This window comes from Natator depressus, chromosome 27 (assembly GCF_965152275.1).
Source record: "Natator depressus isolate rNatDep1 chromosome 27, rNatDep2.hap1, whole genome shotgun sequence".
NCBI lineage: Eukaryota > Metazoa > Chordata > Testudines > Cheloniidae > Natator > Natator depressus.
Window position 1 is genome coordinate 12,337,997 of NC_134260.1, and position 27,687 is coordinate 12,365,683.

Consider the following 27,687-nt stretch of genomic DNA (forward strand, 5'->3'; position numbering starts at 1 on the left):
GCTGCTGGGAGCCAGGACTCCTGGATTCTAGGCCCAGCTCCAGGGAAAAGCATGGTGCAATGATTAAAGCAGGAAAATCCATCTTTTCCAGGGCTAGGAAGGTGCATTGCTCTGGGGTTAGACTAGGGGACTATAAACCAGGACTCCTGGGTTCTACTCCTGAGGCTGACACTCTTAGGCAAGGCAAACCAGCCCTAGTGACCTTTCCCAGCTCTAACGGCCACCCAAGTCCTTCTCGCCGCTCCATGCCTCAGTATCCCCACCCAGAAGGGGGCTGGAAAAGCCTGTGTGCCCTGGTGAGGGGAGGGTGTCTGAGGGGCCTCAGATGCCGTAGGCGGGCAAAGGACTAGTCACACGCTCATGGGCTAACGACAGGGCAGAGTGGGGGTCCCTCGTCAGAAAGCCATCCCCATTGCCCCAGAGACAAACCACCCAACGCGGTCATGAATGCGACATAGTAACATTTAATGTGGAACTAGGTCACCCAGGCCGATGGCCGAGCTCTCATGCATCCTCTATGTACAGGTGACATGCCACAACCCTGGGTCCAGACCGGCGCCGGACATTATTGCTTAGGTGAGTTGATCTGGGAGTGGGGCAGCTTTGCCTCAGTTCCCCCTGTCAGGCTGCAGTGATTGTGTGTGCACATTGGGGAGGGGGCTGGGGGGGGCGGTTCGTGGCTGGTGCCAGGGGAGCGTTGAGGAGGTGGCCCCTGCTTGTGGCTGCTGCAGGGCACCAGGACGAAGGGAATCCCAGGGATCTGCCCATAGTGTGTTCCTGGGAACCCTTCCCCAGCAATCTAGCGCGGAATGGCCCCAAGTTGGGGAAGGGGTCACCCTTCGGGAAGGGGTCACCCCTCCCAGGAGACAAGCTCTGCCCCACATCCGTGCTCCGTAGCGCCCCTCCGGTGCTCCAGTGACAACCAGACAGAGCCAGTGGGAGGGTGAGGCTGGGCTGTTGACCCACCTGAACCGCGGCCACGGGGAGGGGCTGCAGAGATGATCTGGGGGTGGGGGGCTGTATTGAAGGGGGGAATGCAGAGAAGAGACAAGGACTGGCATCCTAAAGAGCTCGAACGGGGGAGGGGAAGCAATGCACCACCCCTCCCCCCCTGGTGCCCGCCCCCTCTGAACGACCAGCAGCGGGCAAGCCCAGAGAGCTGGCCTGGAGCAGGCCAGGGAAATGGCTGATGGTGTTCACAGCCCGCCAAGGGAAGGGATGGCAAAGCCCATGGGGGGAGGGAGGAGGAGCTGGCAATGACCCTGCATGGGCAGGGAACGCCCTGGAGAGAGGGATGGGTCCCCAAGGATAACAGGGGCCCGGGAAAGCCTCGCGCTCTGAGTCTCCCGTGGATCTGGCCGAAGATTCCTGAGGTCGGGGAAATGAGTCCACGGAGGAGCCACCGGTGCAGAAGAAACCTCCAGGGAGGAAGAGCCGAGTCATGAGAAAGCCCCCCGCCTCCCCCTCGGTCACACCGAAGACGCAGGCCTGCCCCCTTGCTTTGACACGGACGATCCCAGCCCTGAGTGGTTAACGGACAAATTCGCGTGGTTTCCAAGAGGTCTGGCGATTAAACTAACACACGGATACACGCACAGACAGACAGACGGACGCGACACACAGTCCACATGCCCCTCGGAGCCACAAGGCCAGCCAGGAGCCGTTGGGTTTCCACACATTATACGCATGCGGGATGGCGTGGGCAGCAGTGTCTTTCTACTGGGAGCCGGGGGGGCAGTATGAGTGATTGAGGCCCCCTCCCTGCGGCATCCCGGCCAGCTGGATCTGGAGTCATCTTCCTGCAGCCGGCTCATGGCTCAGTCCAGGGAGTGCTGCCCGCCAGGCAAAAGACAAAGGCGGGGATGGGGAGAATGGTTAGATGCAGCCGGGGGAATCTCCTGCCATTTGCTGCGCTGCGGGGCTATTGACACGTCTGCTGCTGGGGAATCCGTCACCCCTGCTACAAAAACAAAGCCGGAGGGGGTAGGATCAGGCAGGCTCAGCCTGGACAGGAGGGTGGGAATTAATCCCCCACCACGCTTCTGCCCTCTGCTGGCCAGCAAGATGGCATTGGTGCCAACCTGGGAGTAGTCAGCCTCAGAAGAAACCCCTCTGAGTCCGGTGCGGAAACGATATTAGCCAAGGTGCTCCTAGCACAGGGAAGCGGTGAAGGGCAGGCTAGTGAGTGCTGGGCTGGGGCGGGCTACAGAGGCCCTGTCCCCGCTGCCAGGAGAAAGAGGGTCAGACGGCTTAGTTGCTCCCTTCAGATCTCCGTCAGGGTGTCGGCGGGCACCAGGCCTCGTTTCTTGCCGCTGGTCACCTTGAGGAAGCCCTCAATCTCCTTGCTCTTCCCCACACCAACGCAGATCTGAGAGAGAGAGAGTCGGGCATGATGCCAGCAGGACCCAGGCATCCGGCACAAGCCAGCTGAGAACAGGACACGCTCGACGCATGCCAGAGCAATGAGGCTATAGCCTGGTGTGGGGGGAAGGGTGCTAGATCAGGGCCCATGCACACTACTGGTCAGTAGCATGCAGCCTCCTCCCCCCGGCCCGTCTGTGCCTGATCCAGAGATCGGGAGCCAGCAGCAAGGGCTGGGGCCTTAGATCAAGCGGCAAAGGCTAATTGCTGTTCTGAGCGCCGCAGGGCGGGCGTTCACTTCCCCAGGGGCGGGTGTTACAATCAGATGCCAGGGAGGGAACTGGAGTAACCAGGGCTTAGCTAGAGAACGAGGGGCCCAATTCTGCTCTTGGTCTCAGCAGGGTAAATGGAGGAAGGCATCACAATAACGCGAATCGGCTAGAAGAAACGCTTTGAACTCTGAGCTGTCTTTTGAACACTCCCCGCCGCCCCCCCGCCACTCTCTCTGTCCCTCGCCCACCCCGGCCTGGCAAGACTGACTCATTCAGTTGCAGCAAGAGTGCAAGCCGGGGGCTGATGCCAGCGAGGAGCTCTTTGTGTCCCCAAAACCCTGGTCCCCACTGCCAAGTAACAGCTTCCGACCGGGGCTCGAGGCCTAGGCCTGGCTCGCTCTCAAAGCCCAGCAAACATCCTGCCTTGGGCTATCGCCCACTCCTGGGCTGCGGGGGCTGGTCAGAGACAGAAACTTCCCCAGTACCAGGCTCTCGTGTTCCAGGGGGAGGGCTCAGGATCCTTACCTGGGTCCCGGCCGTCGGGCCCGGAAGAGCCCTGGGTGCTTGGAGTTCAGCCCCGCTGGGAAGCTGCCACTGAGTGGGAGGGCAGCCCAGGGGTTGCTCCGAAGGGTTTGTCCCCCTGGCATCTCTCGGCCAAGTCTCCAGCCCAAAGTATCTGACCCCGGCGTGCATCCGAGCAGGTGCCTCGGCCAGAGATGCGCTGATCTCCAGGGCCCAGCCCCTGCGGGCTGTTGTCTCTGGGCGGCAGGACGGTGGGTGGCCGGGACTGGGGGGCAGCAGGAGGCGGAGCATGGGGACAGCCGACACCCTCCTTTGGGGAGGCTTAGGGATCTGCCACGGCTTGGGGTTGGCTCCAGTAGCCCCCCGGAGAAGAGGAGGGGGGCCGCCCACGTGGCCCCGGGAGCTGGAGGGGCCGGAGCACACGGAGCGTCCCGGTCCCGGTTCCACAGCAGCCTCCCACGAGCGCCAGCCCCCCGGGGGGTGGGGGTGGGAGGCTAAACTAGACCCACTGGCCACGGGGACATCTCAACACGTCGCTGGCCTCCCCACTGGGGTCCCCCGCATCCCCGCAGCGCACGCCCTATGCTCCCCACCAGCACAGATCCCCACCACTCCGCCCCCCCAGCACAGACCCCCCTAATGCCCCCAGCACAGACCCCAACCAGCACAGACACCCCCATCCCACTCTGTCCCCCATCACAGACCCCCCCCCACCTCCTTCCACCCCCAGCACAGACTCCCCCCCCCGCTTCCTTATTCTGCAGCCCAGCCCAGCCCCGCTCTGCCAGCACAGGCTGCCCCGCTGAGACCTCCCCTGTTCTGCCCCCCAGCACCGACCCCCCCCCATACCTGGCTCTCCTTGAGGCTCATCTGTCCCTGCTCCTTGTTCCCGTAGAAGGGCCGACAGCACTTCCAGACGCTCTCGCCCGGGCGCACTCTCTGCACGAAGTTGGCCGGGAAGAAGCCCACTCGGTCGCCAATCTTGCCCTGTAAGGTTAAGTTGGGGCCGTGAGGTCAACGGCCCACCAGACTGCACCTGCCCCCCGCTGCCCCACCACATGGAGACCCCTGCGCTGGGCCCTAGGGCCGACGCACCGCAGAGCCCCAAGACGATGGCAGCTTGTGGCTGGGCTGGGCTGGGAGAAGGAGGCTCCGGGCTCCAGAACCGGGGGGGCAGCTGGGGCGGTGCCTCTAAGGGGCAGGGCTCCAGCCCAGCCCGGTGCCCCCAGCTGGCACTGCCTTGAGGGTAAGGGCTTGAGATCCAATTCCCAGCCAGGCCATGAACCCAGCCCCCACACTCAGCAACTCCATGGCCCATTATCCGCCCCCCATCGCCTGGTCACGCTGGCGGGTCCCTCTTGGCATCCCCCGCCAAGGGGGACATGTGGCCAGTTTAACCAGGGGAGGAGGAGCTGGGAGGGGGGCAACTGCAGAGGGCAGGCCCCAGAGAAGGAGCTTCCCAGGTGTGTGTGTGTGTGGGGGGGGCAGGTGTGGTTATTAGACTGCAGCTCCATCGCCTGGGAGAGTTCAGCTGTGTGTCACACGCACACCGCAACACTCGTGCTGCCTACCACACACACACACATCCCCAACGCACACACCCACACCACACAGCACTGCCCAACACACACACACACAGCCCAACGCACACACCCACACCACACAGCACTGCCCAACACACACACACACAGCCCAACGCACACACCCACACCACACAGCACTGCCCAACACACACACACACAGCCCAACGCACACACCCACACCACACAGCACTGCCCAACACACACACACATCCCCAATGCACACACCCACACCACACAGCACTGCCCAACACACACACACATCCCCAACGCACACACCCACACCACACAGCACTGCCCAACACACACACACACAGCCCAACGCACACACCCACACCACACAGCACTGCCCAACACACACACACACAGCCCAACGCACACACCCACACCACACAGCACTGCCCAACACACACACACATCCCCAATGCACACACCCACACCACACAGCACTGCCCAACACACACACACATCCCCAACGCACACACCCACACCACACAGCACTGCCCAACACACACACACACAGCCCAACGCACACACCCACACCACACAGCACTGCCCAACACACACACACATCCCCAACGCACACACCCACACCACACAGCACTGCCCAACACACACACACACAGCCCAACGCACACACCCACACCACACAGCACTGCCCAACACACACACACATCCCCAACGCACACACCCACACCACACAGCACTGCCCAACACACACACACACACAGCCCAACGCACACACCCACACCACACAGCACTGCCCAACACACACACACACAGCCCAACGCACACACCCACACCACACAGCACTGCCCAACACACACACACATCCCCAACGCACACACCCACACCACACAGCACTGCCCAACACACACACACACACAGCCCAATGCACACACCGACACACACAGCGCTGCTCAACACACACACACACACTGCCCAACACCCAACACCCCCCCACAGCATTGCCCATCACACACCCACGCGGAGCTGCCTGACACCTGCCCCCCCCCCAGTAACACGTTAACACGGCCCGTGGGCTGTAGGGACGGAAGGGCAGGAAACCAGCGCACCCAGCTGAGGCCCGCGGGGGTCCCTGGGGAGGGGGGGGACGGACAGGGCAGGGTTTGCCCCCGACCCCACCCTGCTGGCAGGCGGCCAGGGCCAGCCGCGCGGCATGGCACCCACGCTCTCAGAGCTGCCACGTCAGCTGGGGGGGTCCGTCCCCATGGCAACCGGGAGAGGGAGCCCGATGTGCGTCCGCACGGCCGGGGGCTGCGGGGTGTGCGTGCGCCGGGGCGTGCGTGGAGCCTGCCCACCTGCTCCGAGGGCAGAGGGTGGCGTCCGGACGTGGCACAGCACGGGGGACTCGCCAGTCAGGACCCAGCCCTGCCACGGCGATGTGGGGGGGCATCCCACCCAGGACGGGGGATGGGGGTCGCCAGTGAAGCCCGGGGGGCAGGGACCCCAGGGGGCGACACCAGGGTGAAGGGCGTGTAGACCCCAGTTCCCAGTCACCATGTCTTGAGTTAACCCTTCCTCCTGCCCCAGCCCGGCTTGATCTGTCCCTCCACCCTCCCCATCATGCCCACCTCCCACCACTCGATCTGCCCCCCCATCTGCCCTGTGCCGGGGGGCTGCATGTGAGGCTGTTGCACCCCTCCCCCTTCCAGCCCCCGCCCCGGCACAGGGCGGCTGCTGCAGCATCTCGCTGGCTGGCTTCCGCGATAGGTTTATGGCGCCATTTATTTCCTTCCCAGCGGCCCCTCACTGCCCGCAGTAAATGCAGTAGCCCTGCCCCCCAGCCCGGGGGAGTGGGGCGGGGCAGGGCAGGCAGTTGCTTGGGGGGGGGGCTGATGTGGGCTTGGGGGGCCCCCTCTTTGGAATCTCTGGCCTCTTTCTCCAAGACCCCAGAACCCCTGAGCCCTCCCTGCCCAGCCCGCTACTGTCCCCCAGCCCTGTGCACCCTCCCCGACCCCCACCCCCTCCTCACAGCCCCCAGGCGCTCTCACTGACCTTCCACCAGTCTTCATTGGAGTCATCGACCAGCATGATCCTGTCTCCGGGTCTGGGCGGGACAGAGATACGGGGACAGGGTGGTGTTAACCTGGAGGGGGCGGGATATCCCAGCCCCGTACAGCCTCCCGTCCCCCGCATCACTGTCCACCACAGGGCAGCTGGCGAGGAGATGGCTGCCCCCCATTCTCTGCCCCGTGCCCGGGGGTGCCCTACCAGCACCACCCCCAGGGCCACACTGAGCCGAGACCCTGGCACATCTGCCTGGCGCAATCCCCCACTCCCCACTCCTCAGCCAGCCCAGTCAGAGTCAGTGAGGGGCCAACACCTGCCCACAGCTCCCTCCTGGGGCTGCCCCACGGGGACTCAGGGCAGCCCCCCTCCCCCTGGCTCCAACACGCCAGCTTTGCAGGGACTACTGCTAGCGTGCTCTGCCCCCATGCTCACGGCTGCCCCCTAGGGGGCGGGCACTTACTGCAAGGGCAGGTCGTTGTGCTCCTGGGGCAGGAACTTGTAGAGAGCCACGTAGGAGTACATGGGGGAGACGTCCTTCCGCGAGGAGCCCCCGGCAGCCTGCAGCGACAGAGAGCGAGGGCCCCAAGCCCAGAGTCACTGCCGGACAGGGACGGGCCCGAGCTGGACTCATGTTCCCCACAACCCGCGCCCCATCACCCACAGCCCACAGCCCACGCCCCATTGCCCATGGCCTGCGCCCCATGGCTCATGCCCCCCATGCCCCATCCCCACCCACACGCCCTGGTGCAGGGAGCTGGTTGGGCCATCCCTTGGGGTACAAGGGCACCTCAAGGAGCCAGGGGATCCCCACCCCAGCGGCAAGTGGAAGGAGTCAGGGCTGCAAGGAACAGGAGCGGAGCCGACCCAGAGTCGGGGGAAGGAGCCAGCCATGGCCCTGGGGTGGGCCTGGGGGGCAGCTCCATGCAGCTGGCAGGATTTAAGGGGAGGGTCTCTGGCGACATGGGAGCCAGCTCGGGGCAGTGGGAGGATGGGGGATGGGCTGGCAGGGACACAGGAGCCAGCAGGTGCCTGGGGAGCAACTGTGGGGGGACCTGGGGGGCAGCTCACCTGCTGCTCAGGGCTCTTCTCCTCTGAGCCGGGACCTTCACCCTCGGGGCAGGCCGTGAACACTGAGAGAGAGGGAGAGAATCAGCCCCACGTCCACGTCGCCCCGGGGCCAGGGCCCTTGGGGGGAGTGGGCGTGGGCTCTATTAAAGGGACAGCGCCACCCCTGCCCCATCCCCCTCCCCACGCTTACTGCTGTCACCGTGGCTCTCCTCCGTGCTGCCGTCTGCGTCCTCCCCGGCCTCCTCTTTCTCGTTCTAGGCAAGACAGAGACACCAGGGGTTGGATGGGCTGTTCCAGCACTGCCCCCGCTCCTCCCCAGCACCAGCTGCACCCCTCCCGCAGCAATCTCCCTACCCCCACCCCCGAGTGCCGTCCCCTCCCTCCTCTAGGGGGTCCAGCCGAATGCATGTCGCCCTCGCCCACCGCAGAGTCTCCTGGCCGTGGCGTGCGGCTGGGGCTTGCGACCCGGGCCCAAGATGGGGGCTGGGATGATCAACCGGTGCAGGGTCCCATGACACGCCTGGGCTGGGCTCGGCTCAGTGCCCCCGTCCTGCCCTGGCACATACCAGGCTCCTGGTGGGTGACTCCGAGGTGCTGCTGGAGCGGTTCAGGTGGGCCAGCGAGGTGCCATAACGCAGCGTCTCGTAGATGGGATCCACCTTCCCGCTGGGGCCTGTGGAGACGGGGGGAATGGGACGGGGAAGGGTCAGGGATCCCGAGCCAGCCTGTAACCCAACCATGTGCTGGGAGACCCTGCACGAGGGGGAGGAGCTTGCTACATAAGGGGGAGGAGCTTACCACAGATGGTCCCAGGATCCGCTTAACCCTCTCTCCTTGCAAGGGCTGCAGGTAGGGTGACCAATGTCCCGATTTTATAGGGCCAGTTCCAATATTTGGGGCTTTGTCTTATATCAGTGCCTATTACCCCTCCATCCCCATCTTGATTTTTTACGCTTGCTTTCTTGTCACTCTATCTGTAATCCCCTCCCTTCCCCTCTGAAGGGATCAGTACCCCAAGAACATCCCTGGGGTCCCCCCTACTGCTCCAGCACCACCCCCAGAGACCCCTCCCCAGGGCCGGTCACGCCCCCCCTGCTGCAGCTGGCATTTGGTGGATCCGGATAAAGGGACTCTGAGGATTCGTATGGCTGACACCCCCCCACACACACACACTACTCCAGTGGGACAGGGGCAGGGGGGTCTCACCTGCAGGGGGTGACTCCTTGGAGCTGCCCTGCTGATGCTCCTGCACCAGGAGAGGGGAGCTGAAGTTGCGTCGGAAGGAGGTGGCCTGGCAGGAGAGGAAGGAAAGAGGGAAAGAAATGGGGGTGGGGGACAAGCCCCTCGGTCCGCCTGTGGCCCCATAGCCAGCGGGTCACCCACCCACCCCACTGCTGTGGTAGCCCAGACTCAGAGGCACCTCCAGAGCAGCCTCACTTACCCCCGCCCCCCAAGGGGCCATACAGATACCACCAGGCACACGGGGGTGACTGTAGGACTAGGAGTCAGGACTCGAGCTCCCAGAGCAAAAACCCCGGCCCAGCTGACCCACTGCAGCACCCCCACTTGGCAAGCGCTGGTGCCAGCAGGGGGCGGTAGCGTTCCAGGTCTGCGGAAGGGCACACGTGTGCGCGATGCTCCGGACAGCAGTGGCGTGCACCCGCCTATCCTCCCGCCAGGGAATGGGGCACGGCAGAGGAGGGTGATGCCCCCCCCGCCCCGGGACAGCTCGGTGGGCGCTTACCGTCTTGCCGGGACACTGCTGGTGCGAGACCTCCTCCGAGCACCACAGGTGCACGCTAACCTTGCACGTTTTACACCGCAGGCCTTGCTTCGAATTGCCTGCAATACACCGAGCACGCAGAGGGGGCGGTGAGAGAGGCCGGGGGTGGGGATGGGGCAGGGGAAGCATTTAGAAAATTCCCCACGGGGTCTCACTGTGGGAGGGGCACGAGGGTGACCAGGATTCGGAGCAGAGATAGACCTTGCGGGGAGACCCGGGAAGGAAAGGGCAGGATCGCAGTCTGTTAGGCTTTCCTGTGTGCATTGTGGGGAGGGGGTTGTCAGAAAGAGCCCCACCCAGAGGGCACCCTCTCTGCAAGATCAAGGAGGGAGAGGAATGAAGCTCAGAGCTGGAATGGCAGGCGGGCTTCAGGGCAGGATTAAGGGGCATCAGCAGAGCTGCGTGGGGATGGGAGAGCCCAGGCTGGGAAAGCAGGGGGCTATGGGCTGGGATCGAGGGGTGGAGCTGGGTGGGGATGGGGGAGCCCAGGCTGGGAAAGCAGGGGGGCTGTGGGCTGGGATCGAGGGGTGGAGGCGGAGCTGGATCGGGGAGCCCAGGCTGGGAAACCTGGGGGGCTGTGGGCTGGGATTGAGGGGCGGAGCTGGGTGGGGATGGGGGAGCCCAGGCTGGGAAAGCAGGGGGGCTGTGGGCAGGGATCGAGGGGCGCAGCTGGGTGGGGATGGGGGAGCCCAGGCTGGGAAAGCAGGGGGCTGGGCTGAGATCGAGGGGCAGAGGCGGAGCTGGATGCGGGAGCCCAGGCTGGGAAAGCTGGGGGGCTGTGGGCTGGGATTGAGGGGCGGAGCTGGGTGGGGATGGGGGAGCCCAGGCTGGGAAAGCAGGGGGCTGTGGGCTGGGATCGAGGGGTGGAGGCAGAGCTGGATGGGGGAGCCCAGGCTGGGAAAGCAGGGGGGCTGTGGGCTGGGATCGAGGGGCGGAGCTGGGTGGGGATGGGGGAGCCCAGGCTGGGAAAGCAGGGGGGCTGTGGGCAGGGATCGAGGGGTGGAGGCGGAGCTGGATGGGGGAGAGCAGGCTGGGAAAGATGGGGGGCTGTTGGCTGGGATTCAGGGGCGGAGCTGGGTGGGGATGGAGGAGCCCAGGCTGGGAAAGCAGGGGGTCTGTGGGCTGGGATCGAGGGGTGGAGGCAGAGCTGGATGGGGGAGCCCAGGCTGGGAAAGCAGGGGGGCTGTGGGCTGGGATCGAGGGGCGGAGCTGGGTGGGAATGGGGGTGCCCAGGCTGGCAAAGCAGGGGGGCTGTGGGTTGGGATCGAGGGGCGGAGCTGGGTGGGGATGGGGGAGCCCAGGCTGGGAAAGCAGGGGGCTGTGGGCTGGGATCGAGGGGTGGAGGCAGAGCTGGATGGGGGAGCCCAGGCTGGGAAAGCAGGGGGGCTGTGGGCTGGGATGGAGAGGCGGAGCTGGGTGGGGATGGGGGAGCCCAGGCTGGGAAAGCAGGGGGCTGTGGGCTGGGATCGAGGGGTGGAGGCAGAGCTGGATGGGGGAGCCCAGGCTGGGAAAGCAGGGGGGCTGTGGGCTGGGATCGAGGGGCACAGCTGGGTGGGGATGGGGGTGCCCAGGCTGGGAAAGCAGGGGGGATGTGGGCTGGGATCGAGGGGCGGAGCTGGGTGGGGATGGGGGAGCCCAGGCTGGGAAAGCAAGGGGGCTGTGGGCTGGGATCGAGGGGCGGAGCTGGGTGGCAATGGGGGTGCCCAGGCTGGGAAAGCATGGGGGCTGTGGGTTGGGATTGAGGGGCAGAGCTAGGTGGGGATGGGTGAGCCCAGGCTGGGAAAGCAGGGGGGCTGTGGGCTGGGATCGAGGGGCGGAGCTGGGTGGGGATGGGGGAGCCCAGGCTGGGAAAGCAGGGGGGCTGTGGGCTGGGATCGAGGGGCGGAGCTGGGTGGGAATGGGGGTGTCCAGGCTGGGAAAGCATGGGGGCTGTGGGTTGGGATTGAGGGGCGGAGCTAGGTGGGCATGGGTGAGCCCAGTTTGGGAAAGCAGGGGGGCTGTGGGCTGGGATCAAGGGGCGGAGCTGGGTGGGGATGGGGGTGCCCAGGCTGGCAAAGCAGGGAGGCTGTGGGTTGGGATCGAGGGGCGGAGCTGGGTGGGGATGGGGGAGCCCAGGCTGGGAAAGCAGGGGGGCTGTGGGCTGGGATTGAGGGGCGGAGCTGGGTGGGGATGGGGGTGCCCAGGCTGGCAAAGCAGGGGGGCTGTGGGCTGGGATTGAGGGGTGGAGGCAGAGCTGGATGGGGGAGCCCAGACTGGGAAAGCAGGGGGGCTGTGGGCTGGGATCGAGGGGCGGAGCTGGGTGGGGATGGGGGAGCCCAGGCTGGGAAAGCAGGGGGGCTGTGGGCTGGGATCGAGGGGTGGAGGCAGAGCTGGATGGGGGAGCCAGACTGGGAAAGCAGGGGGGCTGTGGGCTGGGATCGAGGGGCGGAGCTGGGTGGGGATGGGGGTGCCCAGGCTGGGAAACCAGGGGGGCTGTGGGTTGGGATCGAGGAGCGGAGCTGGGTGGGAATGGGGGAGCCCAGGCTGGGAAAGCAGGGGCCTGTGGGCTGGGATCGAGGGGCAGAGCTGGGTGGGGATGGGGGAGCCCAGGCTGGGAAAGCAGGGGGGCTGGGATTGAGGGGCATCGGCGGAGGGGGGAACCCGGGGGCCGGAGTAGCAGCACGTCCCTTCCCTCGGGAACGAGGGCCCGCGGCACCCACCTACGATGAGCTGGTGGCACATCTCGCATGGGCTGTGCTTCTTGAAGACGTGCTCCTGGAAGCTGTGTGTTCGCAGGGGCTTGAGGGGTGCCAGGGTCTGGTGGCAGGCGATGGGCGACTGCTCGGCCCGGGGCAGGACGGCCTCGATGGGCATCGGCGGCGGGGACGGGGGCGGCAAGGGTGTCGGGGGGCTGAGCAGCACCTCGCAGGGGAGTTTGAGCTCGCTGTTGGATCGCAGGAAGAAGTTCTCCACGCTCTTGCTACGCAGGATGGTCTTGAGGGACAGTGAGCGCTTAAGCCTCTGCATCTGCGGGGGGGGGGGGGGGCGAGCAGAGCAGAGACCCGAGGAGCGTCACAGGGTGGGAGCCAGCACCGGGCACGGGGGCTCTGACTGCTGGCCCCCTACCCCACCCTGCACACAGAAGTGGGTCCAATCTGGAGTGATCCTGAGTGGGTCCAGTGTGGGTCCAATCTGGAGTGATCCGCCCCATTTCTTCCCCTCGCCATCCAGCATGGCACCATTCCCCATGGGTCCATCTCAGGTGCCAGGCTCCCTTCCGCAGAGCCTTGGGGAAGTGTGTATTGGGGGGGGGAGCCGCCCAGACCCCTCAGATTATCCCTCCCCCATGAGCCCAGCACCTCAGCCCAGCTCCCTCTCTCTGCGACCCCCTCCCGGGCTGCATCCTGCCAGGATCCCCCAGGAACGGGCCCCAAGGGCATCACTGCCCAGTTGGGAAATCCAGCCTTCAAGCGTTCATGGGGGGGGGGGGTGAATGGCCTGGAGCAATTTGTGGGGGAAGGCCAGGGGGGGGATGGAAATGAGCCACGGAGCCTCTCACCATGCAGGCCTCAGCCCATCTGACAGCAGGGGGCACCCCCAGCACCACAGCTGGTGCCAGCTGCCCCCCTTGTTGCCTGGGGACCAAATGAGCCATGGAGGCCAAGCTCCCTTCTCATCCTGGGGGGGGTCCTTGCACTGAGGCACATAGGCGGGCGGCAGGGGGTGTGTGAGATGTGCCAGCCCCAGGCACCAGGCCATGGAGCCCGCCAGGGCTACGCAGAGTGTCCCCCTCCGCCCCCCCCGACCTCTTTGAGCTACTGATCCAGTAACCCCGGGGCGGGGAGACCCACCACCAGCCATGGCTCTGAATCCTGCTCTCCGGGCCGGAATCCCCCCCGCCAGCCTCCGCCGGCAAAAGCTGTAATCTGGGTTTGAAGACGGTTTTGTTTAATCTGTTAATCCCCCACCCCGCAAAGCCAGCGTGAGGGCAGGGGGAGGGGGGCTGGGGGGCAAAATAAACCCCACGTGGCGACGTTGGGGAGGCGCCAGCCCTCCCTCTGCTGCAAAGGCCTCTCCCTTCCCCCCTCCACAGAGGAATGGATTAGCAGGTCCCTTGCACCCCCTGGTTGCCCCCCTCAGTCGCTTGCACTCCCTGCTTGCACCCCACACCCCCCACACCCCATCCCTGTCCCCCTCAGCCCCTGCTTGCGAGGTACAGCCTGATCTACGTCAGAAATTAAAGGAGCTGCAGGGACTCCCCCGCCCCCCCCAGCATGTGCTCACGGGCCAGCCGGGATCTTAGCGCTCGCAGCACCCCAGAGCAGGCCAGGGACTCAGCCCCACGCATTTTCCACCCCGGATTGGGCTGGGGCTGGGGCTCTCACCTCTCTGGTAGCTGAGGCAGGTGCAGAGCCAGGATCCAGCTCTGAACCTTTAGGAGACCAGCTGTACCTGCCAGGGACAAGGCAATCCCACCGACAGCCCCACCCCCACCCATGGCTCCACCCCCACATCCCATAGCCACACCCCCATCGCTTCCACTGGCTCCTCCCTTTTTCATCTCAACCAAAGGTTAAAACCCTTTGGGACAAGGCTGGGCCCATAGCTCCACCTCCACCCCTTAGCCACACCCACTTCCCATGGCCACACCTCCACCCCTTAGCCACACCCACATTCATGGCCCCTCCCTTTTCCATATGCCTTTCTCCAGCCCTATTATGACAGCCTCACTCCCCCCACATCCCTTGGGGTGCAGGCTCTCCCCAGCCCAGTGACTGCCCTTCCCTGCTTCCCACAGGCCCCGAGTCTCCTGTCTCCCCCCAGCACATCGGCCCCGGTGCAGGGAGATGGAACATGGTGGGTTCAGCACTGCTGCACGCGGGTCCCCAACTCCCCCAGCCGCCCGGCTGGGATAATAAACCAGGAGAGACACCAAGCACAAGGCGATTAGCCATGGGCCGGACCTGACACACACACAGAGCCCGGGGCTGCCGGCAGCCGGCCGAGGCCCCAGCTCCGGAGCTAATTGCCAGGAATCCAGCTGTTCTAGTTCTGGCTGAGGCCTCGCTCCCCGAGGCCCTGTCTGAATGGGGAGCGAGGGACCGGGCGTGGAGATCACCCGCTCGCCCGCAGCGTCACGGGATCTGGGGTGCAAGCAGCCAGCGAGGGGGGAGGCGCAGGCCTGGGAGTCAGGATTCCTGGGTTCCAACCTCAGCTGTGCTGGCGCCCAAGGAACTGCCAGCGCGAAGAGCGAAGCTGTGTCTGTTCAGTGCTTTGAACCCCCAGCCGCACACCAAGGCAGGGGCCACGTGGGGCATCACGTCTCTGTCAGCACAGATCCGGGCCTTGCTGCTGGCTGTGCCAGGGGAGACCTTTCCATGAGCCGAGCCCTGCGCCACTTGAGCTAAGGGGGAATCCCCATGAGCTGCTGCCAGTACAGGGCTCGTGACACACAGCTGAGCAGTGCTGATCCTGTCGGGCGGGGGGTTACTGCAGGCACAGACACAACTGCCACAGGATAACAAGCCACAGCGGCTGACGCGAGGGTAGCATGAAATAATCACATGCTGGGGCTGAGGTTTCAGACCAGCTCCGAATGAGCCTGGCACCCAGATCCATCCCTCCACCGGCTCGGAGCGGTATCTCGCCCTTCATTTATTCAAGGTCTGGCACAGTCCCCAGCATGGGCTTGGCAGCCCTGCTGCAACAGCCCCCGTGGACGCCAGAGCCCACGTCTGCCTCGGCCGCACCCGTTCCCACCTCTGTTCCACCCAGGGACCCCGGGGCTGCTGCAGAGGAGGGGTGGGAGCTCCAAGGCTGTGTGCGTAGGTGCCGCGGGCAGGGACCTTTGGGCCAGGGGGTCCCAGCGCCCGTCACAGGCAGGCCCAGGGCTGTTCTCTGCCCGCCATGGCCAGCATGGGGCTGCGTGGCAGGGTGCTCTGCTCAGTGGGGGAATCGCACTGGGAACAAGGGGGAGGCCGGTGACCACCACTGCAAAGGAGCTGCGGGGCCAGGTTTGGGGACAGGAAAGCGCGAGGATCGCAGGATGCCCAGGGGGACGGGGAACCACCAGGCTAACTTGGCATAGCCCACGACTTCTGGCCTATTCCAGAGTCCCCTGCCCGGCTCACCCAATCTCAGCTGTGCTGGGAGCATCTGAGGGAGGGTCCCCTCTCACCTCCCACGACCACCAGAGCCACCTAAGGGGCTGTCTCACCTGGTCAAAGCAAGACAAAGGGCAGCAGGACTCCTGGGTTCACTTCCCAACTCCATGGCTTCCCCCACTCAGTGCCTCAGTTTCCCCATCCATGAGATGAGAGTGAGGAGCCTTGCAAAGCACCCTCGAGACCTGACGAGAGTTACAGCCAATGTGCCCCATACCTCATACCCCCACCCTGGCACAGCCCTCTGGGGGGCAGTGCGGGGAGGCCCAGAACCCAGCACGCAGATGGGAACAATTGACTGAGTTTGCAGGGCCACGCACTCAGCTTGATGGCGTTTCTCCGTCTGCCACACAATAGTTCTTGACGGCTGCATCTGGTCAATTGCAAAACGGCAGGCAATGCTTTAGGCTCCTGTGCCCAGACCCCTATTGGTTTGGGGGGGGAGGGGGGGCAGAAGAAAACCAAAAGGGGGACCGTGGGGGACACATGGAGCTCCTGCCGCCTGATGAGCAAAGCCGCAAGCACCTCTGCGTTTCTGTAGCTCAAAGGACTGGTTGATGATGCTGTTAAAGGCTAATAACCCACCTCAGCTCTGCTTATCCTCCCAAGAGTCTAGCAAGAGTTGACACGCCGAATGATTTACCCCTCCCCCAAATCATAATGGGGGACATGGGGGGAGGGATTGGGGGCATGCACAAGGGGCCCCTGCCATGGGGGGGGGGAAGATTGGGGGATCCTGGTATGGAAGAGGGGGGCAGACAGAGCCCCTGGCATGGGTGGGAAGGGGGAAATGGAAGGCGTGGAGGGTACATAGAGACCCCCAGCCTAGGCCTGAGCCCCCTCCGCCATCAAGCGATACAGAGACCTGGAAGCCATGCCCCCGCCCTGTCACCCAGCACTCCCAGACCCCCTCACAACTCCCTCAGCCCTGGGGTGCATCCTGGAGGGGCTCACACGCTGACAGATTACAGGATGCTGGGGGGAGGGGGGAGGACAGGGGCACCCCTCCCCCCAGGGCAATATGCTTTGGAGTCAGATCAGGAGCTCAGCAAGGGCATAAGGTAAGGGGCAGCTCTTGGCTTACATGTGGGGGGTGTCTCTCTTTCTGTTGCAGTGACCCCCCCCACTCTCCCCATCCCCCTCCCTCTCTGCTAGCTGGAGCTCTGTGCTCCATGCTACCCGCCCCCCTCCCCCTTGGGCAAAGCAGCTGCGGGGTGGGCAGGCAGCCTGTGTGCCAGCTGACTCAGAGGGCACTGCCAGCCCCCGGGAGGCGGGTGGGCAGGCCCGAAGGTCTGCTCCGTCACTGTCTGCAGACGGACCCGGTCCCAACTCGGGGGGGCGTTGGCAGCAGCGGGCAGGGTGCCCGGGAGGATGCTCTCAGGCAGAATAATGGCATGTCGCTTGGCTGGCATCCCAGTCCCTCCTCGGGGAACGAAAGGTGATTAACCAAGCACGGGGACTCGTCAAGAGATCTTAATTAGACTGGAGCGGGGGGAGATGCCAGCCTGGGAAGGGGAGGGGTGAAAGCCTCCTTCCCCCCTCAACCCTGGGCTCAACCCCTATCCCCCTGCTAGCAGAGCCTTGGGCTCCCCCCAGAGCTCAGTGACTCCCCCCTAAATCCCAACCTGCCACTCCCCCCCCACCAGCTCTGCCGCTCAGATCCCAGCCCGCAGCTCGGGCCCCACAGACAGGACACACACGGCCCCAAACTGGAACGTAGCACGGGCGGGGGGTGGGGGGTGATTTGACTAAAATGGGACCTGGATCCATCCAAGGAGATGGTGAGGCCATATTCCCCCACACACACTTTATCCCCTCTAGACTCAGGGACCCCTCGGGCACCCCCCCTTCCTGCTCCCCTTAGGGGCCTGCCCGTTTGATGGGACCATGGACTGGATCCTCAGCTGGTGTGAACAGACCCTGCTGGAGTCCGGCTCATTCCCACCCGCCCAGCAGCCGGTCACGGGCACCCAAGCAGGATTCCACCCCCTGCTCACGGCCCCTACTCCACGCCCCCCTCCCTCCATCAGAGGGCATCCATCCCAGCCTGGATCCCCACACACAGCCCAGATCCTCGATCCCCCCACCCATCGGGCCACCCTGTGCCCCCTCTTAGAGCACCCCCAGAAGCTGCAGGGCTGCGTCTCTAAGGAGCCGGCGCTGCATCAAGGCAAGGCTGAAGCAGCTTTGCTAGTCATTTCCCATCCGCCTCGCTCACACCCCGCTTTGAGAAATCTCGCGTTAAGATTAGGGTTAGCTTGTCTCTTGCTCTGCCTCCGAACCGACCTACGCGGCGGCGCACAAATCCTCTTTTCCCTTTCACACTTCCACAATCCCCCCTTCTGTGCTTCTAGCACAGCCATCCTCCTTAACCCTCCACTTTCATCAGACCTTGTATTCCTGATTCCACGTCAAGTGGATCAGCCTCAGAAGCTTTGGCTGGATGCAGTGTCAACGAGCGGGTAACGTGGCCACGAAAGGGATTTTTGTCATTATGTTTCTTACAGCAACAATAACATAGTCCTAAGCTAAACAAAAGCAATGCAAATGCCAACACCCCCAACGCTGGGGTTGTTTCAGAGCCTTCGTTACGTAACACAGCACATCAGAATGAGTGCAGATGGTGGGCACTCTACAGGGGCATGGGAAACTGCTTTTCAATTTGATATATATATTTTGAAGCTCATGAATTTGATTTCGCAATTCGGAGATTTCCTGAACCTCTGGCAGGAGGGAGAGTAGGTTTTGGAATCGGTCGGGTATTAAGATAGTCCAATTAAAGGGGGCTTGAAACCTAAGGGCCAACTCTAGGATCCTGTCTGCAAGCCAATAAATAATATAATTTCTCGCAGCAGTGGTAAGATTAAAATGTGTATCTTGCAAGGTGGTGGCCTTAACATTTACACAGCTATCATTTGCTTGGAAGAGCAGGTGTCCCATCAGGGTGGTTCCTTGCCCCATACCTTCCCAGCAGACGTTGTCATAAACAGTGACAACTTCCCCTGGCTTCAGCTTTCGTACACAATTTCCACCTAGATGGAAGGGGAACAGCAGCTCACCAGTCAGGATCTGCCCCCCCTTTCCAAAGCCACCCCCCCAACAACCCTTCCTCTGCAGGTTGGGATTTGGGGGCCATCAGCAGAGCTTGCTGGGGTAGGGCTGGGATATCGGGGGCTGCAAGTCAGGATTGAAGAGCTGCAGGGGGACAGGGTAGAGAGAGCTGGGATATGTGGGGTGGGGGGGTTAGCCAATCACTCCCCTACATGATGCTCAGGTAACTGGCCAATTTAACTCCTTCACTAGCACTAAATTGATCCTCCGTCATCGTCATCCCCCACCCCCCCGCAGCCCGGTTAAAACCCTAATCCCCAGAGTCTTTCTTTAATCGCCTAACATCTGCGTGGGCATGTGGGCGTCTACAGCTGGCTGGTTGTGAGGCTGGGACTGTCTGTGGGTCCCCCCAGCTTCTCCCCGGAGCTGCGCCTCGGGCCGGTGAAATCTCCCTGCGTCCGTTCCAATCCCAGGGGCCCCACCCTGAGCGCTGGGGTGTTGGCGCCAGGTCGCCCCCAGAGCTGGGCTGTGCTCTGGGGGTTGGGTTTAAGTCTCAGGCGATCCCTAGGGCAGCAGGCGGTGGTTTGTTACGGTGGGGGGGGTGCAGTGTGGCAGGGCGGTTTGTGATTGTAGGGGGTGCTGGGGAGAGCTGGGCACAGTTCCCTGCTTTGTTTATTGTAGGGTTGCTCCTGAGTGCTGGGCTGCTTCGTGTCGGGCTGCTCTCATGGGTGCCATGCTGGGAAGGTGGGTGTCTCAGCAGGACGGTAAATGACAGCGAGGACGCAGACCCCCCCACCCCGCCCCAGAGATGATTCCTCCCTCGCCCCTTTAATTGGGTGCTCACAAAAAGAGCTGGCCAAGCCAGAATCAAAGCTGCCAGCCGAGGATGCGAGAGACATTCACGAGGCCGTGGCGAGAGGGCCGGGAGCCATCCACAGCTCTCGCTGTTATCCCTCAGCCGCTCCCCTGAGCCTGCCCGCGCCGCAGCTGCTATAAAGCCCGATATTCTTTGACACCCGGCCCTACCCTGAGGTCTATTTTTAACCTGCCCTAGATGCCGCTGCACAGAGCGGCTGAAACGGCAGCAGGTGCCACAGCTCAGAGACGGGATGAGTCCAGAGCTCCCTCAAATGCCTTCCCAAAACCTCCCCCCCCCCCCAGAAATGTAACTGCCCCCCACACCTGGCAGGCGCCCCTTGCAGGGGCTGCCCCAAGCCCTTGGTGCACGAAGCGTCCCTGCGGGAGCTGGAGGGAGGAGCAGACACGCAAACCTGCCACTAGAGGGGGCCAATGAGCCCTGGCCCATCAGTACCGGCATGCAAGGCGCTCCGGGATGGGGTCGATGCTCCCCCAAAGGGCTGGTGGGGGTGCCAGGGGGGAACGCCCCACCTCTGAGAGACCTGGCGTCACCCAACCCATCCCATGGTTCTTTCAGAGAGCCGGGTGCCAGCGGGACTCGAACCAGCAGCCCCTTGAGCTGGAAGAGGAACCCATGGTCTGGGAGGAAGTAGGAGTTCGCTGTAGTTTCTGGGGCAGCCAGCAGAGGGGGAGAGGGAGCTGCCCCAAGCCAGCCAGTGATGCACAATGTCAAGATATTAACCGGATTCTTGGCTAGCTGGGGTTGGGGAGGAGGCAGGGGAATAGCCGTTAACCCTGAAAATCCTTAACAGCAGCCTTCAGTGGCCGATTGTCTCCAGGTGGCTTGGCTCATTTCTGGGGCATTGGATGCGCTGTGGGGAGCAAGACCCAACCCTGGGCGGGCCGCTCCGCCCTGGCCCAGACGAGGCCGGGATCAGACCCCCTGCCATGGATCCAAACTTTGGGATGTTCTAGATCCAAACTCCACTGCCGGGCGCCCAACCCCAGAATGGACTAATACCCCCGGATCCAAACGTCGGGAGACGTTCAAAACCCAGCTCCTGCTCCCAGCTTTGCGGATTGGGTCCCCTCTTGATCACTGAGACTGACGTGACTTGCTGAATCGTGGCATCCTGTCATCCACCCCCCGCAACCACGGAGCCCCAGTTCCTCCAGAGAAGCACAAACCAGGGCAGCCCTCCTTGCATGCTACCTCCGCTCAGGGGAGGGGGTGGATGCCCCTCTGTGACTCCCCATGTGCCAGGGCACCTGATTTTGCATCATGACATTTACCACCTGGATCAGAGAGGGCTAATCAGTCCCTCCCGGGGCAGATTCGCCCACTGCAGGGCAGGGGCAGCTGGCAGCGGTGGGGAGGGAGAGGGCAGCACCGGATGCCGGAAGGATCAGGCCCCTGAATTTTAAAGGGGGAGAAAGAGGGAGTGTAGCACCTCCAGCCGCTGAGCTTTGCTGCCTAGTTTGATCTGGGTCAGAACCAGCACCAGGAACGTTTCCTTTCCCAGAGAAAGCCCCAGGGGATCCTGGGGCCGAGACACCAGCCGGCCCCAAGAGGCTGATCCTGGCCCTGCCCATCCCTAGTGTCAGTGGCCTCCTCCTCCCCACCCCATCCTGCCAGGATCCCAGGACCCTAATGCCACTGCACCGCCCCATCCCATGACGGGGCTCTGGCAATATTGCCTTCCCTCTAGCCCCCGCATTGGGTGCTCGCTCCCTCTCCCATTTCCCCCCCCCCAGGCACAGAGCCTGCCCCCCACCCTGCAGAGAACTGCTCCACGGGCTGCTGGGGGAATTTGCAGGCATTACCCTCCAGGGATCCTGGAACGCGCTGTGGCGCCGGGACCCTCAGGCCACAGACCCACCACGCCAAGGGGGCTGTAACTACGAGGGGAGATGGTCACACGCATTGAGCTGCCAACCCCGCTCCCAGGAGGGGGGAACGTGGGCAGGGATTTTGCCAAGGGGCCCCCATCGTTCTGCAGCGCACGGGGCCAGTCAGAGCCGCCCGGCTGGCAGAGGGCACCAGGTTGGGGCTCAGCGTGAGCCTGCCCGGCTAAGAGCTCCTGAGTTCGGAGGGCACAAGCGAAGGTTCTGATTGAAATCCCCCATCGTCACTGGGCCTTCCTGATTTCAGGGCCCAATTCCCCACTGCCCTGAGCCTGACTCCCCACCTGGACCCGGGGGCCTGCAGTGGGATGAGCTACAGAAATCTCCCCCGCCCACCCCGCAGGGGTCAGCAGGTTCAAGGCTGGGGCAGGCTGGTTATTCGGACTCCTTGCCACACCCTGCTTTCATCTGCCCCTTCTGCAGCAGCTGCGGAAGCCCCCCACCCCCCTGTCTGGGTCCCTGGGGAGATAAAGATTTTTAAAGGGAGAGACAATCAGGGCAGAGATCCCAGGACTGATCAGCTATTGTGTGAGCTGATTAGCAGCCTGGAGGAGTCAGGGGGCTCCTGGCCTGGAGTGGGAGCGGCTGGGCCCTAGGGCTTCAGCAGACCTGGGAGAGACCCAAGAGGGTGAACCGGGGTGGATGCCCAGCTGGCAAGATCCTGGGGACAAGGGCCGGGAATTTCAGGGCCCATTGAACCCAGTTCAGAGTCCCGTGGAGGCACCCGGCCCTTTGCGGGAGCGGGAGCCCAGCAGCCCCCAAGGAACATGCCAGGGGTCTCTGCTGGGGCCAGCTTCTGGGACAGGTTCCCACCAATTTGGTGTCTCTAAGCAACCCCATCAGGCCCCCTCCCACAGACCCATCCCCTGACTGGCCTCCAGATCCCTGGATCCTCTTCCCAGTTGCCCTCCTTTGGTGAAACTCTGCTCCCAGTAACATCGGGGTCCAATGGGGGGGGGGTTACTCTGGATTTACACTGGGGACCCACTTCCTGCCAGCCCCCCATCCCAATGGGTCCCTTGGCCTTCCTCCCCTCCCCCATCTCCTTGGGGGAAAGGCCCGGGCAGAATCAATGGGACTGTGGGGTCGGCTTCCTGGAGTTCCCACCACTGCACGGAGCCAGGCTCCCCCAGATCCGGCCTTAGCATCGTGTGTCCCCCACCCCATTCCCTGCCCTATGCACAATGTAGCATGGGACATCAGCGCTGCAGCCCCTCACCCGGCAGGCCACCCCAAACCGATCCCCCAGGGCAGGTCCCCCATGCTGTTCACCATTTTATGCCAGGCTGAAGTTGGGGGGGGTGGGAATTTATTCAGCACTGATCCAGCATTTATTTGGGGGTCCCCTGCTGGGCAGTGGGGCAACCTCACCCCCACCCCACAGAGCATTGTGGCAATAACTAGATGTGCTGGGATTCTTCACCCAAGCCCCCTTCCCTGCCCCCCACCCCCATGGTTTTGGGGAGTGCCAGGCGCTGTGTGGCTCCGGGCCCCATGCTCCCTGTTCCCAGGAGGGAGTCTGAAAGGCTTTAGCTAGGGAATTAGCGCTGATTGGAGGCACGAGGGGGCTGAGACGGATCCCAGCCCCCTCCAGCACAATGCCAGCCCGCCGTGGCAAAGACACTGAGGGGGCAGAGGGTGGGGTCTGCTGTCCAACCGGTGGGATGGCAAGGAGGGGACAGGTTTCAGAGTAGCAGCCATGTTAGTCTGTATCCGCAAAAAGAAAAGGAGGACTTGTGGCACCTTAGAGACTAACCAATTTATTTGAGCATGAGCTTTCGTGAGCTGTAGGGGATAATAACTGGAGGGGGGAACCAGCTGATCCCCCACACACACCCAGAACAAGGAACGGCAGGAGGGTCCCTGCTGATGGGCAGGTGGGGGAGGCAGAGCTGGGTACTCAGGACAGGGGCAGCTGGATGCCTGGAGAGGGCAGAACGAAAGCACCTCTCCCAGTTCATTTCATCCTCCCCCGGCTTGTGCCCCACGCCACGGGAATGGTCAGCCCTCAGGGGTCTGTCCCTGCCCTGGGCTGGGAGAAATCCCCCCACCTGCCCTCCAAGGCCTAGGCATAGGGATGGTGAGCGTGGTGGCCTTGGGTCAGATACCACGGTGACGGACGTGGTATAAATGCTTAGGCCAGCGAGTTCTCAGCCTCGGACCTTCCCAGGTATTTAAATGGGGCTGTCCCTGGCTCGAGGAAATGTGGGGGGCAGGCGGAGCAGATGGAAACACGGGCCAAGGCAGGGAGGGCAGGAACAGCGCCCTGGTGTGGGAATCGCCCCTCCAGAGCCCTCTGCGGATGCCAGCAGGTGGATTCACAGAAAGCCCCCGAAGAGCCACCTTCTCCCTCTGTTCATTACACACCAGAGGCACTTTACTGCCCCCAGACGCCCCAGTTCAGTCCCTGCTGGGATGAGAAACATGCCCAGAGCCAGCTGCAGCTGCCGCCTGCCCCCAGACAGGGGCATGCGTGGCGCGGGGAACACTCCGGCTGCCCCAGGGCCCACCCAGCCCCGGAGTGGAGAGACAGTCCCTGCCCCAAAGAGCTCCCACATACGCTTGCCAGGATCATTGCGTCAAGTCTGGCTTCCAAACACGGTTCCTCTGGGGAGTTTTAACACTCTGCTAGGGAGACCCCCAGGCTAGTGCTCCAGAATCCACCTGCCCCTTGCAAACAATGTGCCCATCTCTGTGGCATCTAATCTCTTCACTATTCTTATTTTGCTGTGTTGAGAGATGCAAATTATGCTCTAGAGTCCGTCTCTCCCCTGCCACAAAATCCACTGCCTCTGGCTTGCATGCCCAGCCCCCCTCCCAAATCCCCTGTCTCTAGGCTGTGTGCCCAGCCTCCCTTACAAGTCACAGACCCACGCGATCCATTTTACTCTGACCGGATTCCAGAGCCGAGCGTAACCTGCAGCGTGGAGCAGCTCCACGGATCGCGCGACACGCCAAAGCCGCTGACAGACCCCTTTGCAAAAGGGAAACGAGGCCGGATTCTGTTCGCATTTACACTGCTGTAAAACCAGCATCACTCCACTGGCATCAGCGACGCTATTCCTGATTTATACCAGTGCGAGAGCAAAATAAACAAATCCCACCCCAAACTTTTCCCCGTTACGATCCTCTGCTCGGGCCAGGGCGGCACTGGGGCTCCCCTAGCCAAGGGCCATTGTAAAATCTGCACCCCCCTTTTCCCCTGCAGCTCAGATGTAAGCCCGAGGGGTCAACTGACCAATACTCCACTCCAGTGTTACGCCCGGGGAACTCCACTGGACTCCAGGGAGTTTTGTCGGGTAAAACTGGGGTAGTAGAAAGGGGGTCAGCTTGGGAATCCGGAGGCCCGGTTTGTGCTCCGGGTCTTGCCCTGTGGCTGTATTTGCTTGAATTGATTTGATTTGAAGCTGTGTGAACCCCAACCCCCCACATTTCAATCCCCCAGTGAATTCATCGTCATCTCCCCCCCCCCCAACGGCTTCTGCTCCCAAGGGAAGGAAGGGGCTCCCCCCGTGCAGAGATGATGCCAACAAAGCCTGCAATTAAGCTGGTGGGAGAATAAGTGACATTGCTCCAGATACACACCCAGCTCCACGGCCTCTCCCCAGCCCTCCCCACGCAAACCCGCACCAACCCTTTGGAACCCCGCCCCCAGCCCCAAATGTGTGACGCGAGACCCCCCCCCCCCCCCATGCACCCACCCGCCCACGTAGGATGCAGGGGGAAGCAGAGAACCACAAACATCAGAGCTGGTTTCTTTTTAAATCCTATCAGCCTTTTAAATCGCTGAGGTCAGGAGGGAAGCCAGGCTCCAGCCCGGATGCACGGGCAGTTTTTACAACCCAGTTGTATTTCAAGCAAAACACCCTCCCACACACCTCTCCAGGCGAAGAGTTTAAGCCATCAAATTATGCAGTAAGAGCATGGGGGGGGGGGGGGGAATCAACCAGCCCTCCTTGGCTTTGATCTGATTTCCTTGGACCTTGGGTTGCACAACACGGGTTTAGCCCCATTCCAAGGCTGCGCTCACGTCTGGCCAGGGAAAGCCCAGAGAAGGGGGGCTCGTCCCCACAACCGGCTCGGGGCGGCTGACCCCAGCAACCCAAACCGGGCAGCCAGCGACTTGTCTGGGGCGGGGTGACACCGGGGAGGCATCAGATCCATCATTTGGAAATCGAGCTGGGGGGGGGCGCATTGAATCCCCCCCCTCCACCTTCTTCAAGACGCGTCTAGCGATGACACGTTGTGGGTGTGTGTGTGGGGGGGAGACTTTTAAGTTAATGTTTTAAAAGGAGGGGGGGGGAGATACGTGCCCCCGGGGCTATGGGTCGGGGAGTTACCTTCGTTTCGTGGAGGCTGGAGATGGTGCCCGGGGACCGCTGGGCGTCTGGGTTTTGGGGGTCATTCTCCTTTTCGCTTAGCTCCGTCATGATGCTGGTACAAATAGGTCAAGATGGGGGGGGGGAGAAAGATCCCCCCCCACCTCTCTGGTTTTCAAGAAAAGAGTGAAAGCCCGCCTGGGTGCTCCCGGGGAGGGGGAACAGCCCCGGCTCCCCCGTCCACACTTGGAAATAAAACTTCTTGCTCGCCCCTTGTATTAACTCGCCTACAATAACCTCCGCCGTCCCCCCCGCAAGACGCGTAGCAAACCCCAGCCCCTGGCTGGTCCCGGGTACCCCCCGATCCCGTCCCCCGGTGCCCCCAGGACGCGCCCCGCTCCGGGACCCGGCTGGCTGCGAAGTGCCCGGGCTGGGGCTACACGTTTGATTTCGGAGGCTGCCCGGCTCCGCCCCCTTCGCTTCCCCAGAAGTTCATTACCCGCGCTGGTGCTTTGGCTATGCTAATGAGGGGGGGCCGATTGCCGCCCGCCCATTGGCTCCCCGGCAGGGGGCGGGGCTGCCCCTCAGCCCCCCAGCCCCGCTCTGAAGTTACTTGGGCAGCGGGGCTGCTGCGGGATCTGGGGCGGAGGTGCGGGACTCTAAGGGGGGGGCTGCCCCGCTGCCGCAGCCCCCGGCTTGAAGTGGTCCCCATCCTATCCAGGGGTCACAGTTTGGGCTTCAATGGCTCTCAGCCCCCCCCCCCCGCATACAAATTGTTCCAGCGCCCCTGCCCCCGGGGGGTGCCAGTATCTTCTGTGGGATCAGGTGGTTTTTCGGGGGTTTCCCCAATTCTATCCTGCGCCCCCCCCCACCGCCATCTCCCCTCAGCCAGGATGCTCCTGGGTCCTCCTGCAGCCTCGCACGGTTGGACTCTCCCGGCCTTGCACGGCGGAATAGTGCAAAGGCGGCAAACCGGGATCCTTCATGTTGGATGGATTTGGGGGGCGGGGGGGGTATGTGGAAGCATTTTCCCTTCTTTAAGGAGGAGTTTTCCTCCCTGCCTGCTGTCAGCGAGATCTACAATCCCCCTGGGGGTGGGTGGTTTTCCTTCAGCCCCCCTGAGTATAAGACCCATTCCCCGCTGCCTTCACCTTTACCCCCCTGCGCCCCACTCCCCGGTCCCCCTTGGCACGCTGCCACGCCTCAGCCCCCCCAGCCTGCCTCCTGCTAGGCCCAGCTCCCCGACGCCTGCTCACACATGCGAACCACGAGCTCACTGCCAGGTTCTCAGCTGCCGTGTGCGACTGCGGCCGCTGGATTGATGGGGGGGCCGGCGGGGCGCAGGGCCCTGTGCGGGGCAGAGCCCAAGGCTGCTCAGCGAGAGCAGCTTTCCCTGGCTCCTTCCCCGTGTTCACTCTCCACCCACCTCCACCCTGCCCGGCCACATGCTTCTCTCGCTCAAGCTGGTGGCATCAGGCCGCTGATGATTTCACCCCAGCTATTCTTGGGCCTTCTCGGCTACCCACCATCTTTACTCATGCGTGAGCCGCAGAGCATGGCTCAGGGTATTAACCGGGCCAGATGCTGGCTGGCTGGAGACATCCCCGCTTGCTTTTTGCTGGTTTGCCTTTCAGGCCAGCATCACAGAGAGCTTCCTTCCCTGATCCTGGCGCTCGCCTCCCTCAGCATCCCCATATTACCATCGAGGGTGACTGAGGGGCGACGGGGGTGGAAGGGAGCTTTCCCAAGGACAGCAGCAAGTCCTCTCTGCCCCACCCCCCAGCACTTTGT

General features: G+C 63.2%; 1 protein-coding gene across 1 annotated transcript; it reads right to left on the reverse strand.

The window, feature by feature from the left end:
* Positions 1-509: 509 nt before the first annotated feature.
* On the reverse strand, positions 510-26,194 carry STAC2 (SH3 and cysteine rich domain 2). The gene is made up of 11 exons (XM_074940493.1): positions 25,918-26,194; positions 12,320-12,626; positions 9,582-9,679; positions 9,044-9,128; positions 8,404-8,510; positions 8,028-8,091; positions 7,838-7,899; positions 7,230-7,327; positions 6,755-6,806; positions 4,005-4,142; positions 510-2,368 (listed from the first exon to the last, which is right to left on the reverse strand). The coding sequence occupies exons 1-11, from the start codon at positions 26,005-26,007 to the stop codon at positions 2,264-2,266; spliced, it is 1,206 nt and encodes a 401-aa protein (XP_074796594.1). The 5' UTR covers positions 26,008-26,194; the 3' UTR covers positions 510-2,263.
* Positions 26,195-27,687: the final 1,493 nt, after the last annotated feature.